At 40.2% G+C, this 22,461-nt stretch overlaps 2 protein-coding genes across 3 annotated transcripts in view; one reads left to right on the top strand and one right to left on the bottom strand.

The window, feature by feature from the left end:
• The window catches only part of LOC118270259 (disintegrin and metalloproteinase domain-containing protein 12), an 82,289-nt gene extending 76,345 nt beyond the window's left edge, over positions 1–5,944 (bottom strand). Inside the window, exon 1 of one of the 2 annotated variants that reach the window (XR_007705880.1) lies at positions 5,664–5,933. Coding sequence is in view for 1 of the 2 variants with exons in the window: in XM_050698128.1 (XP_050554085.1) it covers positions 5,664–5,781 (118 nt within the window). In the remaining variant the exon portion in view is untranslated. Of the gene's footprint in view, positions 1–5,663 lie in introns of both variants that reach the window. The other variant, XM_050698128.1, reaches the window with a different exon arrangement.
• Positions 5,945–7,217: 1,273 nt separating this feature from the next.
• LOC118270667 (uncharacterized) lies at positions 7,218–22,247 on the top strand. The gene is made up of 5 exons (XM_050698102.1): positions 7,218–7,345; positions 16,860–17,048; positions 17,743–18,057; positions 18,991–20,055; positions 21,052–22,247. The coding sequence occupies exons 2-5, from the start codon at positions 16,866–16,868 to the stop codon at positions 21,259–21,261; spliced, it is 1,773 nt and encodes a 590-aa protein (XP_050554059.1). The 5' UTR covers positions 7,218–7,345; positions 16,860–16,865; the 3' UTR covers positions 21,262–22,247.
• The last annotated feature ends 214 nt before the right edge of the window (positions 22,248–22,461 follow it).

The raw sequence follows: 22,461 nt of genomic DNA, 5'->3' as shown, positions 1-22,461 counted from the left end.
TTTGTTTTTTAAATTTAGGAAGTACGGTTACATGCAGATGTTATTGTGAAATAAATGGAACAGAGAATGCATTATCAAATATCTATGGAATAATATTGAATTAACCTAATTAGAGTTATTTAGCTTACACGTGATTACGTAAAATTTGCTGGAGATTTTTATTTCTTATTCCTGGTAAAGGAAAAAAATACAATAAAGGAAAACATTATTTGTTTAAACTCAGGTTATTTCCTGCTTCTAAGTGTAACCAACGTCATCTATTCCCATTACATTAATCATCATTAACCATAGTTACAAGACCTGTGTGGTTAACAGATTATCCTGTAGGTACGCAATTAATTAATACCTACTACACAGCCGCCCACATAAAATAATTACGACTCACTACTATAGTAGATTGGTCAGACGTGTCTGTTTACAAATCGCAGTGCTTGCCAAAGTAAAGTGTAAAATGTAAATCATAGTAAATGACTCATGTGTGTGTAATGTAAACATTTGTATTTGAATAATTCAGTTTTTTATTAGACAGCGAATGCAAAAGATATGAGACAATTTTTTTCATGAAAACACACATGTCAACTTTCGTCAAAACCTTCTGCAGGCGTTGGTACATAGTATTAAGATGCAAAATCTGCTAAAATCTTGAATAATACTATGAAGACACATTCCCTATCTGAAAATCTAATATGAGGAATCCTAATTCAGAAAAGGAAGGATCATCTGATCCCCATTACGTATAGTTATCTCTACTTAAAGTTCAACATCTAAAATTAAAAAAATATCGGCCTAAACAAGGCAGAAATGATTATCTCTTGAAAGTGATAGGAAGTTGAACGTATGGTAAAATTGGGTTACATTTCACATCGCCCATTGTTTACTCATACCAGCCAGTTATTAAAACGCTGAGTGGGTCATGCGCAGTGCGAACGACCGGCGGAATTTATTATGATTGTTTTCGCCCAGACTCGTTTCGCCAGTTATCCTAGTTTCCTATTCAGGTCGAACTAGAGTTCAGCTTTTATCATAGTGCGTATTGTCTGGATGTTTAGTCTATAGGACTTTGACATGCTATATTCATGGCGGATTACGAATATCGCAAATGTTCTGCGTATATATAAAACCATCAACCAGCAATAGAGCGGGAAGAAAAATTAATATCAAAGAAGTTTTACCTACAACGTCTGATCATGAGCCAAAAAGCTTTTATACCTAGTTTATTTCTCAAACAATATTTACATTAAGAATTCCTTATATTTTTCATTTTAATCTCGAGTGAAAATAATCTCACTCCAGTCTACGTATTTCCTACTTCCATTCATTTGAAACATTCACCTACGCACATCAAAAAACGGGACAATAAAGAAAAAAAAAGACAGAATTTGAATAAAACTCATGTTCTATCGGACGTGACGTCACTCAAAGGAAACACAGCGTGTCCTGGCGGGGAAGTCATCATTCCCATATCGTCTCTAACACACTTACATCCAGAAATACACATCACCAATGTAACAAGACCTCTTCCTTCTGTAACAAAAGTAACGAAGCGAAGGACCAAAGAATAATGGTTGTATCTAAAAACAGCTGTTGACAAAGAGCTTCTCGTTTCAAGTATTTTATTTATCTGTGCAAGACTTTGTTCGGTTTTAATTAAATGTGTTTTGGAACAAATAAATGTCAGGAATAATTAAATAATGCATATAGGGGAAGATAGTTTTTATACGGTCTGTAAACAGTCATAAGAGGGATCATAATAGAGAAGACACCCCTTTTATTTTTCAATTTAAGTATATAAATGGCAGACAATCAAGAATATAATAAAAATTGATGAATAATTTTCATACCTACCTACATTAAGATATACCAATTTTATTCTAAGCATTGAAAGATTTTAACCTAGATGTAAGTACCTACAGAGAAAATAGTTAAAACATTTCCTAGTCGATATTATCGTTTAGCACCAACCAAACTGGTCCTTCGAGCCGGATTGTAATTATCGGAGAAACTCAAGAAATTGCGTGTTAAGCATCAGGTCGCTGATTAGCTAAATAGAGTCAAGTATAAATTAACTTGTAGAAAGGACAACTTCCCCCATTTCCATTATCTATTCTGGAGTGACTGGGTCCTTTCTCAATTTCGTAACTAAAAGCCGCACAGATTTTTTTTTTTTTTTTTTATGGGACTTGCCGGTAATCGAGCAGACGTATTACCTGATGGTAAGCAATCGCCGCCGCCCATGGACACTTGAAAAACACCAGAGGCTTTACAAGTGCATTACCGGCTTTTTGGGAGTTAGGAATTTAAGGGTTGTTGTTCGGGAATGGGGATGGGGAAGATTGGGAAGGGGGAATTGGGCCTCCGGTAACCTCACTCACACAACGAAACACAACGCAAGCGTTGTTTCACGTCGGTTTTCTGTGAGGCCGTGGTATTACTCCGGTCGAGCCGGCCCATTCGTGCCGAAGCATGGCTCTCCCACACTTAAAAATCGATCGATCGACTACCACATGTAACTATTACATTAAAAACCGATTAAAACTACTCTATAATTTAAAAAATATGTTATGCCAGCATGTGATATGAACCGAACCAGAAGAACACATCCCATTTCCTTGTACCCATGATAAAATGTAGTAGCATCATGATTTTATTGTTTCCATGCGCCCCAAAAGACATAACATAAGTGTATCAGTCACCGAGCCGTGCTCATAAAAGTCTACGACGAGTAATAACTATAAAAAAGTTAGTTAAAAAACAAACAGGGGATCACATCAATGTGTACGCGACTCCGGCGCATATGCTATGACGCGCAACGTAAACGAAAGCGCCCGATTGGTGCATCGTGTTCCTAATTCAATATTCGTATTCGGAAATATTTTTTTATCGTTTTTTTTTTTTAGATATAATGTATTCTTCGAGATATGTTAACGGAAGCGTCATACGGGATGTCGTATTACTAGTTTTGTTTGTTTTAAAACGGCAAACACGTTGACAATAAGATTTTAATAGTCCTCAAACTCATTTATGACGAAAAGAAAAGATGACAACAATTGAATAATAAGTGATCATACAGCGGCAGACAATTTGCATATGTATTGGCAATGAATCAGAATAGCCAGTCGGAAACTGTCCATGATTCACCATGATGAAGAGTGGTTGTGCAGAATAAAAAATAAGTAGTTACCTAGGTATTAGTTTAAACGCTTCCTTTGCAACCGTATACGTACTTTAAAACTTTAAAGTCACGCAAAAATCACTAATTAGAAGTTTTTTCGAAAAGCTAGACAAAATAAAAATAGTAAACTCTTTACAAAAACTATGTTAGATGAAAGTTTTTGATTAACTACGTATTTAAAAATAAACCACCATTCGTAGCAAAAAGGGTTATTTTGAAGAGAGATATCAAACGAATGTATTGTGTATTTGCTTAACACATTGAACGCCGTGGTGGTCACCGGTGACCGACGTTAGCGGAGGATTTGCCTTTAAAAGTTTCCTATTGGCAGTCAAAGACTTAATTAGACTTCAAAATATACGAGAGATGAACAATTGAACGTGTAAAAAAAACAGTCAAAAGCACTCCTAACTTTTTATCAGAAGCGCTGCACGGTTGCAGACCTCATTTAACATGTCGCAATTATAATAAAATTACATACGTTTCCGACAGCAGTATGGACACTGCACTTATAAGCTCCACCACTCAAGACCCTTATGGCAAACGTCAGATGGTTAGATATGAACTTCCCCTTGCAATAGGGAGTATGCAAACGATTACCAAGTCGGGTACCAATTATTTATGAGTTTAGCACACACACTTTTAAGGGTTCGTAAGGTCATTGAACTTTGTGACGGAAAAAATGCCTTCCGGTTAATTTACGTGCTGATAACTAAGGAACCCATGTTCATTTATCAACTAGTTAAATAATATAACTAAATTAAAATGTTTGTATTTTTATTGGGTATTCTAGAGATGTATTTTCCCTACGGCAAATTAGGGACGTGTCTAAGGCGCTAGGTTAAAGAGGAGCGCCGCAAGATGTGTGTGCAAAAAAATTAGGTGCTTAGGCCTTAGGTGCTCTCTAGGTTAAATCCACCTTTGACTTAGTCTCAAATCTGACCACCGAAAGGGCTAAGCTAACTAAAAGCTTAACCAGGTGGCTTTCTGGGTTCACATAAGTATTTAAAAATATTACAAAGGGAATACAAGTTTTGATTTTCTGATTTGTTGACTCGATTAGGTACATTTTTATCAACAAGTTATTTTTTTTTAATAATCCTTCACTGAAGGTTGGTTTCACTTGTCCTGTTTACTATGAGTTCTTATCAAAATTAACCGGTAATGCCATTATAGGGATTCTATGCATAATTAATTACACTAGCGGATATTGAAAAATGGTGTTAAGTAATTATAATAAAAAATTAAATGACAGTTTTAAAAAAATTAATGATAAATTAAAGCTTATAACTACAGCCAGCCAGTTAATCAATGAGTTTCATAAAAACCTATGATATGTGTAAAACAATAACGCTTACTATGACAGAATTACTTTAGTTTAGGGGGATGCAGAATGCTACCGACAATTTTATCCTACCTGTACCCTTAGTACAAGTTTGTTTTATGTTAAAGATGACATACTTTCTTTTCTTTCTTTTTTTTTAAATTGCACCACTCTAGTATTTTCTCCTGTGTCGTGCGTTTACAAACATACATCACATACACATGACACCCAGACCCGAAACAACAATATTTGTGGATCACACATTGAGTTGCTCCGTGTGGGAATGGAACCTGCCACCCGTGGCGCGGCAGCCAGTTGCCCAGCCACCGCACCAACCGTGCAGTCCATACATACATACATACAAACGTGACCTCTCGCCTGTCTCCCATGTGAGTGAGCAGACACTATGTAGCACCAATTGTAACATACCTCTATCGCTTTATCAACAGTCACAGCTCAATTCAATGAAACCAAATTTTGTGTTTCAGTCGGTGGAATCGTTAACTTTTTATTGAAGATAATAACACTGTTAACTTTTTGTAATTTTTTCCAGGTATTCAATTCTCAGAGAAGACTTAATTAACTCATGTGCAGTTTTGGAAAGAGTTGATTATTTAGTATGTGTATGAATTGAAATCTTGCAACAAAATTTTGATACAGTAATCTTCAACCGATTGAGCTGAAGTTATTTAAAAATGTCTAATGCTCATGCATTGATATGATTGTTCATAAGTACATGCTAAGCTACATAAAAGTTTGTTTTCAAAAACATTGTATTTATTAAGGTGTTAAAATATTTACCACTAAGTAATGCACAAGTTGGAATGTATCAAATTCTCAAATACTTAAGTGATTCATAAATTTCCTTCCACAAATAAGTTTTTTGCAAGCCTAGGTGATTTGACAACTTTAGTATAAAAACTTAAAATGCATAGTAAAAATATCAGGAAACTGCTAAAGTTCTTCAAACTAGTTTAACTTACTAAACAGCTTTATATAGAATTCTTATTTTGAACACGACAAACATTCACACTTGAAGTATCACATCGAAATAAGTGTAAAAAGTTTTATAAATTAAAACTATGACAAGGCATATTGATAAATAAAAGCCAGTAACTAGAAAAAGTAAATAAAAAAAAAGAAAAAGAAAAAAAACTTAAGACTTACTTAGTTCTTGAGCTTCAGTAGTGCCCTTTGTCAGTGCTAATAATATTAACAAATGCACAACGCACAGAACACAAACATTATCACTTAACATTTTCACACTGAAAGTTATATGTGACATAGTTATTTAAGACTAGCTTTCGAAGCTAGAAAACGAACATATTACTTAGCTAATAAGTTGCATTATGTTCAAGCAACAAGGCACTGCACATCATTCAACGAACCAAACACTTGTCCACATCCAACACAAGCACAACTTGCTTTGAGTTTGACAAACAAAAAATACAAATTGTACACTGGCATTGACAGCGTGTCAGCCATGACAGTAAAGAGGAAACGTCAAATGATAGAGTGATTTTCTCTATGATAGATTACCATAGACTAGAACTTTTTGTCTATTGCAAGACTATATTTTTTTATTACTCTTGAACTTTATTAAAGCTTGTGCTATATTTTACTTTAAATACACATGTGCTAGCTTATAAATAAATATAATTTAATTGTAGTTACATTACAACTCAAGACTTTCTAACTTACTAATACGATTTACTTTATGGATAGAAAGTGATTGGACTGCCTTTTAACTTAGAGTAATAACTGTAGCCCAAGAACATTGCTAGATACTAGAATTTTCACATCCAATGTTTGTTATTATTTAATAAGTATATTTTATTTCTATACTGGCAACATCATTAACTGGGTTAAAAAATATCTATTATTTTCAAACCCCGGAATATTTCAAGGTCAGCTCTAAAGCATCGTCCCCAAAGGTAATAAAAGTTATTATTTTACTGGGGCCTTAATACGAGTTTGCTTTACGTTTAACGAAAACGAAACGAGAACGCGTTGGCGCTCTGATTGGCCGGCTCCAATGAACTTACTAATCACAGCGGTAGCAGTTGGTACTGTATTGAGATACTTGCAGTTGTAGTTGTTTGCACTACTACTGTGTATTAGTAGTAATCGTGACATATACAGTACGATTAAAAGAAGACCTTTACACCACCGTTAATGAATTCTGATGACTATGATTGAGGAATGATAACTTGATTAGACAATAAGTACTAGTTGCTGGTACTAGCAAGTGTAATGTCATTATTTATATTATAATCTGTTAAACCGAATACGAGATTAACATTTTGTGTAGATACAAATGTTCCTTCTTAGTAGCACACACGCACGCACGCAGTTCCTTACAAAAATAAATAGGCAAACAATCGCATTTCTGTGTTTTGAGTGTTGATCAGCACAATATGTACTGAAATATTTGTTTCAAATGATTAGCTATATTATATACACTTTCTAGGGGCGACTTAATAAAATATCAATTTAAAATAAAATACACCTAAACAAAACTTGTAGTAGCTTAAGCCGGAGAAAGGATTATAGTAGGCGCTCTGTTTCTGCCTACTCTCATATGACAACGGTGTGAATATATGCTTAAATTCATCAAGCTCATTATAAAGAAAGAAGCGAGACAATAGTGTGTATTCAGCTTTATATTAAAACATATACTGCCATAGAGTTTTTCATTATACTCTATTATACTCTATGGTTGGGGATATCTGGAACTTTCGATAACTTGGTACTTGTTATATCCTGAGTTTAACGATATTATTTCGCAGTCATTTCGAGTTGTGCTGTTACAGTGTGCAAGACTCTTCAATCTGCAAGAAACTATATAGGTAAGTACAATATTTAAACCTTATAGTAATAATATATTAATAAACTTAAGTATTAATCTAATAAGTATAATAAAATTTCCACGTCACAATGTTTGTTACCGTACTCCACCGAAACGGCTTTACCGATTTTTATCAAATTTTATATGCGTATTCAGTAGGTCTGAGAATCGGCTACTATCTATTTTCTATACCCCTAAGTGATAAGGGTTGTTCACCCTTAAATATATTTTTGACGACTTAATTTATAAGGCAAATCAAACAGCCGGGTCGGCTAGTAATAAATCTATCTATATAATATAAATCAATTCCTGTTCGTTAGTCACGCTAAAACTCGAGAACGGCTGCACCGATTTGGCAAATTTTGGTCTTGAATTATTTATAGAAGTCCAGGGAAGGTTTAAGAGGTGAAAAAAATGTTTGAGGCGGCGAAGTTTCCGCATCAGCTAGTAGTTTATTAAGTAGGTACCTATTCCGGAGCTGCGGACTACCTAGTGGGTTTACCGGGGTTCCGGTTCGAAAAGCAGGAGTAGGAACGGGGTGGTTATTAGTCAGTAAGAGTCTGACACTCCCTCACGCCTCGCCCAAGGCGGGAAAAGTCATTGGATGATTTCCCCCCTAAAAAAAAAGTAGGTACCTATTGACCGCGTGTAGATAGGACAAAAATATTTTATTATGTAGGGTATGAATGATTCATTATTCGTATTACACAAAGCTAAGTACCTATAGTAATCTATAAATATCCCATGTTGGCACAATTTGTTATAAAATTACAGTTTATATGTTTAATCTTGCATTAGTTTTTAGTTTTCTGATGTTATTCAAATATAGGGTTGTTTAAGGGGTGGATTTTCAGGATTTGGAGTGTACAATTAGGGGCACTAAGAAGGCGTGGTTATACATTTTACTAACTTTTAGTAGCGGCTTTGTCTGTCTGTTGTGTGAGTGAGGTTACCGGAGGCCCAATTCCCCCTTCCCAATCTTCCCCATCCCCATTCCCGAACAACAACCCTTAAATTCCTAACTCCCAAAAAGCCGGCAACACGTAACGCCTCTGGTGTTTCAAGTGTCCATGGGCGGCGGCGATTGCTTGCCATCAGGTAATACGTCTGCTCGATTAGCGGCGTGTTTCATAAAAAAATGTAGTGTACTTACACAATTTTTCAATATATTGTGTAGATTGGATGAAACGTAGATAATAAGGTTACAATCAAAATCGCTTCAGCTTTTATTAACCGACTTCAAAAATATTACGTTTTCGGTTTGACCTTTTTGTACGCGAATATCTCGCGTTTGGCTGAACAGATTAAGATGCGGTTTTCGGCATAGTATTTGAGTCGACTTAGGATATGGTATCATGGTTTTATCACTTGACTTAAAAACAAAATTTACGGTCACATTGGTAGTAGTACGCTGCTCATGATAGAGAGTCCTGTGACTCGAAATTAATAGAGCTTTTCTCAATATATTGACGTGTTTAAACCGTTGTTTTTGGTTCATATATTTTCCATTCATACAAAAATAAAGGTAGAGTAGAGTAGATAGTATTTCCATCAGTCATCACTCCGTCCTCTCACTGAGCACCGATCAACAGTACAATAAGTGCATGGTGCTACCTTCTGTCCTTCGAGGAATTAATAAACAAGTCATGTCTTACACTGCCTCGTTGGTCGAGTGGTCGCAAGTGTGACTGCCGGACAAGGGGTCTCGGGTTCGATTCCCGGGTAGGGCAATGTGTTACTGGACTTTTTTCGGCTTTTCGCAAATTTCTCAGTAGTAGCACGGAGTCTGGAATGTGCCCAGTGCATGGCAATAGGCTCACCCCGTATTACACGGGACTAATAATATTAGTGGATGTACGTTGTATAGCGGCATTACGTGCCGTAATGTGCGCCTCTGGCTACCCCTTCGGGGGTAAAAGGCGTGACGTTGCATATATGTATATCATGTCTTACACTAATATGCATTAAATATTACGAATAATAAGTATTAAGTACCTACTTAGGTATTGTACTATCTACAGCTATCATGATTAAATTAATAATAAGCATTGATAAGTAGTTGCAAGTTGCAACATGCTACGATTTAATACGTGGTCTCAAATTCAATCATCGAGTCTGTAATCTAGAATATTCTAGATACCTTTTTTATTGACGGGGGAAATCCTTCAAAAGATGCCTAGCTTTTTGGCAAAAAAACTAGGGAGTGTGGGATTTTTACCTCGATAAAACTTCTTCGGTGGCCACCACCTGCACCTAAAGGAGGCACCGGGTCCTCTTAGTAGACCACTCCGGAGCCCTCATGGTGCAACGGCTGTTATAGCACTTCCCTAAGCAGACCTACATCCTTGAACTTCTCTGTGCAGTGTAGTGCACGACGACACGTGACCGCTGTGCCACCCGTCTTTTTTACGTTTGATGGGTCGACGTTTGGCCGCTATCTCGCCTGATGGTAAGTGATGATGCGGCCTACGATGGAGCACGTCTGCCCATAAGCAACCTATTCACTCGGGCTTTGAAGACACCCAGGTTATACCTATCAGGAACACATTTTCCTTGAGTCATTGATGGACGATTAGATTCCCCACTCTATGTACCCATGATCCACCCAAAGGTTTACCGGCCAATATTGCCGGCAAGATATCAACATGTTAGAAGCCGCGGCGGTTGCCTCGACGCCTTCTATAAATTGTACATGGTACCTATGTACATACTTTGTTACTGTTTCACGCGATAACTAAGTACTTACTGAACGAATCTGGACATTTCACACGGATAAAATGTTATTCTTATGAGTTTATCCGGGTTCTGCAGGCGAAGTCACTGGTAGGTAGTTAGCTAGTTTGTAGCAGCAGCAGCAACGTCACGCCTTTTATCCCTGAAGGGGTAGGCAGAAGTGCACATTACCGCTTTAGCTAGTTTGACAACAATTATAAAAAAAAATATAGGAAATGCAGTAAATTACTAGATAAACAATTTTTCTATAAATTATGCAGTGTTGATTAATTGCTTGGTGCCTCGATAAGGCTGGGCCTTACCGGCTATAAAGCCTATCGTAATAGGTGACGCATAGACTGATTACTGCATTTTTATTTATATCTACAGGGTAAGTACTTAATGGAACGCCAAATAACTAGTAAAACTGATATCCGGATCTTTTAATAATAAAAAAAAAACAATATAGTAATTCTAGTTACATTGATGTTCAAAATCAATCTTAATCTTAGCTATTCGACTCTACGCGTGACCAGAAGGCTGGCTATTTCTTCGGTCAGAAGATAAGCATTGCCATTCAACGTGGCAATGCGGCCAGTCTTCTGGGAACGTTCCCCAATGACAGCGATGCGGACGAGTACTTCGACGTATAACCACGCCTAACGCCTTTATTTTAGTTTTAAGTTAGTTTTTATTCCTTTTTTTTTTGGTATTTTTAAGTTGTAAATAATGTGTTAGTTTAGATGAATAATATAATATTGGAATAATCCAATCGCATTTGTGATTGTGGTTGTGACTCCTGTGGAGCTGGTGCTGTGAGGGGCTCCGGTCGAGCCGGCCCATTCGTGCCGAAGCATGGCTTCCCTTCGCAAGTCGCAACAAAAATTCTGCCTAATATGTCATGTTTTATTTTCGGGTGCTAAATTACATAATTATACAATGTAGGCAATTTAAATTTCTACGAATTAGAAACAATAACAGTACATTGTATATCTATAATAAGTACGGTAGGTACCTAGTTATATTATTAGTCATTTTCAACTTTTTTTTTTTTTTTTACATTTAATGGGTCGACGTTTGACCGCTATCTCACCTGATGGTAAGTGATGATGCGGCCTACGGTGGAGCACGTCTGCCCATAAGCAACCTATTCACTCGGGCCTTGAAGACACCCAGGTTATACCCATCAGGAAACACAGACTCCGGCAAGGAGTTCCACTCCCTAGCAGTTCGCACAAGGAAGCTTGAAGCGAAGCGCTTCGTGCGAGTTGGTGGGATATCTACCATGAAGCGGTGACGCCTCGCCGATTGTCTTGTGGTTCGATGATGAAAAGGACTAGGGGAATCAAGTTGTGCAATTCCCCCGCACACTCTCCGAAATGTATCCGGTAAAAAACGGAAAGGCTTGCGACCTTGCGCCTGTGTTCAAGGCTTTGAAGCAGGGCCTCCACAAGCGCATCATCGTTGATGAGCTTCTTGGCACGCCTTTCAATGTGTTCGAGCGCATCTAGCTGGCATTTAGCCGAGCCGTCCCAAAGGTGAGAACAGTACTCCATACATGACCGAACCTGCGCTTGGTACAGGCTCAGCAGTTGTTTCGGTGTGAAGTACCGTCTCACCTTCGAGAGGATACCCAACTTCCTACCAGCCAGATGCGCCTTCGACTCTATATAAGAGCCGAAGTTTAGCGTTGGCGATAGAGTTACGCCAAGAAGCTCTAGATGATCCGATATTGGAACGGATACATTTCGGAAAGTAGGAGCCAGCGGAAATTGACTCCGTTTGGCAGAGAATAGACACGCCTGGGTTTTGGTAGCGTTGAACTTGACCAAGTTGGCGTCACCCCAATCGGAGACCGCCTTCAAGGACGAGTTCAACCGTTCGACCATGGATTCTCTTAGAGACTGGATCTGTGTTCCGCTAGTCCGCGCATCGGACACATACCTTTCAACAACTGTGCTGTCATCTGCATACCCAAAGATACCGGGCTTAAGCAGGTCGTTGATGTGCAGCAAAAAGAGCGTTGCTGAAAGTACTGACCCCTGAGGGACTCCGGCGTTGATACCAAATTGGTCAGACGAGCAGCCATCGATGACTACTCGAATTGACCGATCCCTCAGGAAGTCTGCAATCCATCTGCACAGATCAGCGGGAAGTCCATATGCAGGAAGCTTGCCGATAAGGCTGTCGTGCCAAACCCTGTCAAAGGCCTTCGATATATCGAGAGAGACCGCTATTGCCTCCCCGTGCTTCTCGATGGCCTCGCTCCAAATGTGGGTGGCATACGCAAGAAGGTCCCCAGTGGATCGGTTGCGGCGAAACCCATACTGCTGATCGCTGAGGAGGTCGTTACCTTCAAGGTATGCCAGGAGCCTGTTGTTGAGTACACGTTCCATACTCTTACAGAGTATGGACGTGACCGAGATTGGTCGGTAATTGTTAGGGTCGGCACGACTACCTTTTTTGGGCACAGGCTGCACGTTGTTGGCCAGCTTCCATGCAACCGGCACTTGACCAGTCTCCAAGGAAAGTCGAAACAGGCGTGTCAGGATTGGAGACAACTCAGGCGCACAGGTTTTTAAAACCACGGCCGGGATTCCGTCGGGGCCACTGGCCTTGTTCACGTCGAGATTACGCAACGTCTTATACACCTCCTTCTGTCGGATGCGAATTTTCGACATTTTCGTCTCGCATACGTTATTTAGAGAAGGAGGTATAGCGCCACCAGTATCAAGACGTGAAGATTCCGCAAATAGAGAAGCAAACAGGTTTGCCTTCTCTACCGCGGTGTGTGCCAGCGTCCCGTTAGGCCCCAGGAGAGGTGGGAGTGAAGGGCGGCAGAAGTTCGATTCAACCGCCTTGGCCAGGGACCAGAATGCTTTACTACCCGCTGGGTAAGAAGCCAGTTTGTTCCCTATTCGGCCAATGTGGTTGAACCGGGCCATCCGTAATGCCTTTTTGCATGACTTGGCAGCCCTGTTATAGGCTCTCTTCCTCTGAAGAGTGTCGTCAGCCTTACGACGCCTGGCATCCGCCCATGCCAAGTATGCCGCATGCTTTCGCGCTTCAGCACGTCTGCAGTCGGCATCGAACCATGGACGAGTCCCACCGAAAGATGTCGCGTCAGAGAATGGAATGTAGTATTCCATGCCCCGACGCAACACCCCTGTTATGGCATCCGCACAAGCTGACGGGTCTTCAGTAGAGAAGCAGACAGGCCGCCAAGGATAGGATGCAAAAAAGGATCGCATCCCATCCCAATCTGCTGACTTGTACCGCCACATCCGCCGAGATCCTCTGGGACAAGGATCCGGTGGGGAGTACGTGGATACGGATTTCACCAGACAGTGGTCAGAGCTACCCAAGGGTGAAGATACTGACACCGAGTAGCTGTCTGGATCAGTTGTCAGCAGAAGGTCTAGGCAGTTGGCAGTGTGCGAGTCGACATCGGGCACCCTTGTGGCCTCCTGGACCAGCTGGGTCAGGCCAAGCGTTAGCGCAAGCTTACGCATTTCCCTCCCAGCATGGTCAGTGCACTGGTATGGGAACAGCCACTCCTGGTGATGAGCGTTAAAGTCCCCCAGTAACACCAACTGGGCCGAAGGGTACCTCTGCCGAGCCGCATCCGCCGTCTCCACAAGGTGTTGAGCTAATCTGGTCGTCTCCAAATCTCCGCTGTGCGACCGGTAGACACAGGCATAGAGGATTTTCTCTATGTCTGTGTCCACCAGTATCCACAAGGTTGAAAAACTGGGGTCCTCAAAGTTTCGGAGACGCCGGTAACAGACGCCGTCTTGGACGTATAGGCATACGCCTGCACGGGGAACGAAGTTGTGCTCCAGAGAAAAGCCTGGGTAGTTCAGGTATGATACGTCCGACGGACATCTGATCTGGGTCTCCGAGAGAAACAAGAGCGTTGGGTTCTCGGTCTCCAGATGATGATGGACCGCAATGAGATTTGAGTGCAAGCCTCGGATGTTGGAGAGGTGCACTTTGAGGGAGAGGAGTGCAGCCGCTGTTGAACCCTTTTCTTAGCTCTCGTTTTCATAGTCGTAAATAAGTTGCTGAGAGGATGGCAGTGAAATGTTCCTCCTCACAGGCGACCCCAGACGCGCACTGCAGTTAGCCACATCAATGGGAGGCCAGCCTGGAGACTGCGGGGACGCCCGAGCCCCCCCACGTAAATCCATCGGGCCCTCTCTTCCGGTCGCCAACCGGCACGATGGCGTATACGTGGGATTTTTCGCTAGATGGCGGGGCAGCCTTTCACGTGTGGCTAGCACGCTAATTGGGCCCCCAACTATCTGCGGTCGGCCAGCGGTGCACCGTGCCTCGGATCCCGCTACCCTCCGCGACTGGCCACCCGATGCAGCCACACCAGCGCGCGCCAGATCGGTCTACCCATAGTGGAACAAACATTTCGACCCATCCTCTCGTACGGCGTCACCGAGCATCGTGGCGGAACACGGCTAGGCCGCTTGGCGACACGGTTTTGCTCGGTGGGTGGTTATAATGCCGTCGGCCGAAACCTACCACCTGAAAAAACTCGTTCTCTGTTGCAAATGATTGTGCTTTCTGATAAGGAAGGATGTTGACAATAGCTTACAAAGTATTGTATTATTTATGAATCAAAGTTAAAATGTAATAAACCTAAGTATAGGTACGCTTAGTTTAAACAAATGTTTTTATAAATACAAAGCCCTTTTATGCTCTGGACTGGAAGTATTGATTACATGCAACTAGCTCCTGCCAGCCGCGTTCCCGTGGAATAAACAGTATCCTATCACCCAAGTCGGCTTATACTCCGTCTATATACCAAATTTCATCATAATCCGTTCAGTAGTTTTAGCGTGATAGTCGCACAAACATACACACAATTCATAATATTAGTGTGACGTGCGATACTTTCGTATGTACAGGGTGTCCGGTGGCAGAATTAGGATTTAAATTTCAAACTATTTTCGAACCGTTAGCGGAGGGGCGGACGGGGTGGTCTCGTTCGATTCGTCATTCGTGCGGGTTTCTTATCCACGATGTCGCAGTGGACGGGAGAACAACGTGCGTTCGCAATCGAAGCTTGTTTTAAAGCAAACGATTCCTGTGCTATTGCTCGTCGAAGATTTTGTTCGCGGTACAATATCCGACGGTTACGTGATGCGTCAAGCGAAGATTTGATTCGATTGTGGGTGCGGAGGTTCAGAGCAACAAGTTCAGCAGCAAATAATCCGCGGCCGGGACCCAGTCGAAGGTCGAAGACTGATGACAACATGGAACGTCGCAAACAGTTTACGTGATAACCCGCGACAGTCCGTGCGTAAGAGAGCGGCTGCTCTAGGGCTCCCAAAAACGATTGTGCACGAAATATTGAAAAAGGACCTTAAACTTCACCCCTTTAAAATTCAAATTGTGCAAGCACTTAAGCCTAATGATTACAATTTGCGCAAAAGTTTCTGCGAAACAATGTTGCAGCATTTCGTACGGTGAACACAATCTTTTGAAGTGATGAAGCCCATTTTCATTTAAATGGAAGTGTAAATAAACAGAACGGTCGTTATTGGTCACCTAAAGGACAGAACCCACGATTGAAACATCAACAGCCACTTCACAGTCCCAAAGTGACGGTTTGGTGTGCATTGTCAAGCAGAGGAATAATCGGTCCCTATTTTTTTTAAAATTGTCAAGGACAAGTCATTACAGTGACCGCCGTTTCTTATCGGCGAATGCTTACCGATTTTTTTCTGCCAATATTAAGAGAACATCCTACCTACAGTTCACAGACATGGTTCCATCAAGATGGCGCCACGCCTCACACTGCTAGAGAGACCATGGCGCTTCTTTGCGATTTGTTCCCTAACAAATTAATAAGTCGTTTTGCTGACATCCCCTGGCCACCCAGGTCGCCGGATCTTACCCCTATGGACTTTTTTCTGTGGGGGTACCTCAAAAGTAAAGTTTATGAAACCGCCCCACCGACCATCTCAGCATTAAAAGAAAATATCGTTCGCGAGGTTAATGGTATCCCGACGTCGCTTCTCCAGCGAGTGGCGCGGAATACTGAAGCCAGATTCCAAGAGTGTGTCCGACGTGATGGTCAACATTTAGACAAAATAATTTTTAAGAAATAAAACCCGCAATTCTCTTCTTTGTTATAGTCATTGAATTAAAAAAATATATTTCGCCGTTTTTTTATTATTTAATTTTAAAATCCTAATTCTGCCACCGGACACCCTGTATATCCCTGACAAAGTCGGTTTATATTAAAATAACGTATAATATTTTCAAAGAATCCTAAAATATAATAAATGAAGGTAATAGTTTCAATTATGGTGATGCAATTTTTAAAGTTGAACTTTGTATAAATATCGAAGTAATAAAAAATGAAAACTAAATAATAGTTTAAAAAAACTAAAAAAACACGCTTTTATATGCAACCGAACTAAAAATTAGAAAAATAATTTTTCATTACAAAGAGTTTGTCACTTCAGAGTAAAAAGCTTATGCTGCGTTCCGGCATACTAAGGGTTAGAGCACTTTCTGATTCTTCTATCGACTTTCTATTAGGTAAGGGCCACTGATACCCCGGGCGAAAATATTGTGGCGCCCACTTGAGGGAAGCAATATCAAGTGTTAGTTTTTTGCGGATCCCATCGGTGGCGGCATCGGCGCCCCCAGAATTTGTCGCCCTGGGCCATCACCCCATCACGCCCCCCCCCCCTAACGCCGGCACTGATCAAAACTTCATTCGGAAAATAACGCACCCCTTGCCGCAGGTACTTACCCATATTTTTTCTTTTAACTTTCAGATCACCATGTCGTACAGATTGCATAAGCGCGGGGTCCTGACTGGGTCTCTCAACTGCTACTGCTTGGCATGTGACACCTTCTTGATGACACGTCAAGAAGCGGACAAACATGTAGAGACATCTCTTCATCAGAGGATTCTTCTCGCAATCCCGTACTCGGATAAATTTAAAGACGAACACATAAGAAAGGTTAGTGTTTTTATAACGATACTAGCTACTCCCGCGCAGTGAGGAGTCCTCATTGCAATTTCGCAAGCGCTTGCTTTCTCATGATCATCTGTTAGCAGCGAGGCGCCCGCGCTCTCGTTTTCGGAAGATCGCAAGTATTTTGTAACTTTATGCGCACGTACTAATGTAATTTTGTGTTTTGACGTGATAAAAATAAAATTGTAAAATCACCCCCTAATATATATTTTTATATTTTCAACGTACAGAATTAACACTATTAAAAGTCAAAAGTCAAAATTATTTATTTCAAATAGACCAGGAAGGCACTTTTGAACGTCAAAGCATTATTTTTTTTTTTTTTTTTTTTTTTTTATCAAACGTTGCCCCACATTAGGATTTTCTCCTGTGTCGTGGGTGCGTTTACAAACATACAAGTTCACATACACATGACACCCAGACCCGAAACAACAATTTGTGGATCACACAAAGAGTTGCTCCGTGCGGGAATCGAACCCGCTACCCGTTGCGCGGCAGCCAGTTGCCCAGCCACCGCACCAACCGTGCAGTCAAATATAATATTATTAATAACGTCAGTCTGTCAGTCAGTCCTCTAGTGAAGCTATTTGCTCGTTCTAAAGTGTAGATTCCTATGGAGAAAAACGAGCTTACAGTTTTATTATACGTAGATTTATAATTAATTGAATGACTGTTTCAGTTCCAAACCGGTTACTACTGCGAGTTTTGCAACACTCTGCTCCCGACTGCTTCCAAAGTTAATCTTCATGTAACTGAGGACGAGCATGTCAAAAATAAGGGACTTAATCTTCTGCTGCCAAGGGGAGGTGGTGTTGTGGCTTTTGGTAATGTTTTCATCGAAGAGAACGCATGGCACAGCCTTATCGATGGTGTCTGCTCGATTTGCGAAGAAGAATTCGAGGAAGGCGAGGACCACAAGGCGACCGCGAGACACTCTCTGAATCTCGTCTTGAAAAACATCCAGTTTGGAAATGGCGACGCTATCTATCGTCAGGTAAGCGCAAAGTGAAATTTTTTAAATTTTCATAATAGTAAAATAGGAATAAGCCACTGTACAATGTACACCCAATTTTCAAAATTTATTTTGTAAGTCCAATGTCACATTTAAAGACTCTCTGTGTTATTACTTAAAAAACCGAAAAAAGCCCAGCATTACTTTGCCCGACCCCAGAATTGAACCCGAGATCCCTTGCCGGCTAGTCGTACTTGCAACCACTTGGCTAACGAGGCAATCTAAAATAGGAATATTCCCTTATATTGAATAAGCATTCGCTTGTAAGTTGTAATAGAATTATATTGAACATTCTCTGCTTTTAAAGTCGAATTGAACAACTAACCGAGCCAAGCAAAGCGACAATCATACTGCGAACATTTTTCATCACTTTAATAAACGCTTTAATCGAATTCACGAATTCGCTAGACGGCTCACCAGGGGCCTTAGTCTGCTATTACAATTGTGTCAGAATGGTCGATCATTGAGCAGTGCGAGAGGGACGGAGCTATGTAGGTTGTATAGCTCCATCCCACTTGCACTGTTCAATGATCGCCCATTATGACACAATGTAGCAATCACAATAATCATTATCAGCACCACCAACTGAAATTTTTAATTTCCGAAATCTCGTTCTTGATTCATTTTCTGGAATATAATAAACTAGCTACTTCCGCGCGGTTTCACCCGCTCTGCTTGGCTCCTATTGGACATAGCGTGATGTTTGATAGCCTATAGCCTTCCTCGATAAATGTACTACCCAACACAAAAATAATTATTTAAATCGGAACAGTAGTTCCGGAGATTAGCGCGTTCAAAAAAACAAACAAACTCTTCTGCTTTATAATATTAGTATCGGCTTCGGAGATTGAGGGGGATTTGTCCCATAAAAAAAACAATGCATAATTAAGAAGAAAATGTTTTTTTTTATTGCAGATAGATGACACTTCTCTGCAATGTGTAACTTGCAACAAGTTACTGGTTCCCGACAAGGTGACCGCACACTTTGATGACGCTCAGCATCGAGAACTTTATAATAAATGTCGCATTGTTAGCAATGGAGTAGATCATGGATCAGAAAACCAAGTCATAAAGGAAGAAGTCGAAGATTCACCTTTTATTGAATTTAAAGGAGGATTAAAAAAATCTGACATCAACGAAAACCAATCCACCGAAAGCAAGACTACAATACTTGAATCAATGTCAAAGTATCAAAGCGCAGGGATCAATATTAATTTGGAGAGAGAAACAGCTTACTGTAAAAAATGTTCTGAAGTAGTTGAGTTTGACTGTACGAATATAGAAAAGCATATTACTAACCATTCCACAAACGCACCAGTTGACTCCACTTTGCAATATCCTTCAAATCCGGACCAGAATTTGAACAGAGTCGACATAAACGACAAGACCGCCCAACCATCCGACAAAGATGACGAAATTGAGGAGAAAATAAAAGCATTGCAATATAATTCAAATGACGAGAAGGTTGAATCAGCCGACGAAGGAGACAACAGTGATGAGGAGTTAGAAAACGAAAAAGAATTTGCAAAAGGCAATAAAATAACTTTCAATAAGAATAACAAGCAGTCGTATTGTCGACTGTGTGAGGTCCACCTGCCGGCTACCTTGAAGTCGATGAAGGAGCATGTTGCAGGAGCCAACCACAAGAGACTCTCTGCCTCTACTCCGACAATCGAGTGCCAAATAAAAAAGTCTGCAAAGATGATAAAGACCAAATCGGAAGATTTTATTGAAGACGGATGCGTTTACATGGTCCACAGCCCGTTTGAAACATATGCCATTATTAATGAAGAATACTGTATCACCAAAAACAGTTACACATTCTTAACTAAAAGCGATTCGAGGCTGAGGTGCATACTATGTCAAGTGACGTTACCGCCGTATTGTGATACAGATGAACATGTTCAATCAAGAAACCACGTCACTAAATTTAATAATGTTCCAGTCATTGTGTCGACGGAAAACGAATTTATTAGAGAGGTAAGTCTACTCAATACTGAATCTTTTGAATCATTCATGTCTTGTTTCATGGCCCCACTAATGGTTAGTTTAAGTGCACGGGAAGTAACTGTTAGTATTAGATTTGGTTTAAACCCGGCCATGAGTCTCGGTTTAGTATTTTTTTAATGTAATCCATCCTGGCACACATGTGATCGCCATTGCGACGGTTTGATAAGAAACCGATCCAAAATCTCAGGCCGTTATATAATATCTACATAATTTTATTATAATTACCCGACTGCGCCAGAAGGAGGGTTATGTTTTTCGAGTGTATGTATGTATGTATGTATGTATAATGGTTTGGCACGCTCTACAGCCTAAACGGCTTGATGGATTTTGACTTGAGAGGTGTCGTTAGATTCGTATTTACTGTGAGAGTGACACTGGGTATATCAAAATAATAAAAAAACAAAATGGCGGATTTTTGGCGCCAAATTCGAATATTTCTCACTCTCTAGCCTAAACGACTTGATGGATTTTAACTTGAGAGGTGTCGTTAGATTCGTATTTACTGTGAGAGTGACACTGAATATATCAAAATATTAAAAAAATAAAAAAAGGTAATTTAAAAAACTAAAAAACCCGACTGCGTTTCTTTATAATACTTAAATGAAAAAACCCTAAAACAAGAAAGTCATCGTAAAATTTAAGCAGTCGGGACCCATTCTACAAAGCCAGCCGTATGTACCCATATTTAGAATGGGTCCCGACTGCTTAAATTTTACGATGACTTTCTTGTTTTAGGGTTTTTTCATTTAAGTATTATAAAGAAACGCAGTCGGGTTTTTTAGTTTTTTAAATTACCTTTTTTTATTTATGAGATGGGGAGAGAAATGAGCAGGCAGACCACCTGGTAACCATTCGGTGACACCCGCAACGGGGGAGTTACAATTGCGTCCTTGGCAGTTCTTATTTGTTGCCTTTTCAAGCTGCATTTGGAAAGGGGGATGAACAAGATTTTTTATTTAATTTTAGGTGCATCCGGGCCTGTACCACTGTGGGTACTGTGAGCTCGTTATGTCTGGTTGGCCTGACATGGAAAAGCACCTGAAATGCTCGGATCATCAAGACAACAGGAGGAAAGGGGAACGTCGTTTGGTCGAATCTCTACCAGGTTTGCAATCTTATAAAATCCACAAGGCATTTGAAGCTATAGCTCTAAGACGTTTCTTCAACATGTTTTAACCCAATCTGTAAAAATATCTTCTTATATTAAACGTAGATTACTTAAAAGATCCATTAAAAGGTCCATTGAAGCCTATTATTCACGCTAGACACCTTACGAATTAACTGTGTATTTCAATTACTGTGCAGTGGTAAGTCGAACTATAAAGTTAAATCGTAACGTGTGTAGGCTGTTTGGACCGACGCTGTACGGTTAAAACTACACAATTAGATTCGATAATAATCAAATAGACAGTCTTTATATTATAACTTTCATGAGACATACTAGATTAATATTATTATGTTTTTGACTTACTCCCGTAATTATTCGACGAGGAACTCGACTAGTTTCAAGCCATGCCAAGCCAGTTGACTAAAATCGATCGATCAATAGGTTGCGCGACGTCGCCGCGCCGCGTCTGCGCACGCTGCTCATGATGAAGAGTTCCTCTGTGACTTGAAACTAGTAGAGCTCTTTTCCATTAAAGTACGTGGGTAAACAGTGTTGTTTCGATAAATTAGTTGACTTACGAATTAAATATTCGTTGACTTATTAACGGTATATGCAAGATTAATCCCGTTGTTTTCTTTAGCACCTGTTTCACCACTACTGATTTATCTTCCGAATTTAATTTACGCATGTTTTTTCTCGTTTCTTACGAAATATAAATGAAAATCCATTTATTGGACGGAAATTAATTCAGAAGTGGTGTTGAGCGTTTATGTTAACTTAATTTTTTTTTCTTAATTTTATTTTTAAGTCTTGTATTAGTAATAGGGATGACGAAATAAATAGTTTACACTTACAAAATCGTATGTATTTGAGTTCCTACGAATAATTGTACTAATATAATAGATAATCAATGTGATTTACATTCTTCTTCACGATGATGGTCTGATACGCACTCATGACGCGTCTCGTGAGGGTGTGCATAAGCTACGGTGACGTTTACCCTCAGGGGCCTTAGTCTGCTATTACAATTGTGTCAGAATGGTCGATCAATGAGCAGTGCGAGAGGGACGGAGCTATACAACCTACATACGGAGCTATGTAGGTTGTATAGCTCCGTCCCTCTCGCACTGCCCATAACATTTGTTCACAGACGGCCCATAACATTTGTTCCTAACTACTATAAATGTAGGTATTATAAAAAGAAAATATACAAAATTGAGTTTTCGAAAAAGGTATTGAATTTGACTCTAACCACCAAACTCAGAGTC

This window comes from Spodoptera frugiperda, chromosome 13, assembly GCF_023101765.2.
Source record: "Spodoptera frugiperda isolate SF20-4 chromosome 13, AGI-APGP_CSIRO_Sfru_2.0, whole genome shotgun sequence".
Classification (NCBI taxonomy): Eukaryota; Metazoa; Arthropoda; class Insecta; order Lepidoptera; family Noctuidae; genus Spodoptera; species Spodoptera frugiperda.
This window is presented reverse-complemented; position numbering and strand designations above follow the sequence as displayed.

What these genes read in the sequence shown, in the direction of transcription:
- LOC118270667 (XM_050698102.1), top strand. Translation starts at nt 16,866, where the DNA reads ATGTCGTACAGATTGCATAAGCGCGGGGTCCTGACTGGGTCTCTCAAC. An exon ending in AAGACGAACACATAAGAAAG is followed by an intron (nt 17,049 to 17,742) that starts GTTAGTGTTTTT and finishes TGACTGTTTCAG; the next exon opens with TTCCAAACCGGTTACTACTG. An exon ending in GCGACGCTATCTATCGTCAG is followed by an intron (nt 18,058 to 18,990) that starts GTAAGCGCAAAG and finishes TTTTTATTGCAG; the next exon opens with ATAGATGACACTTCTCTGCA.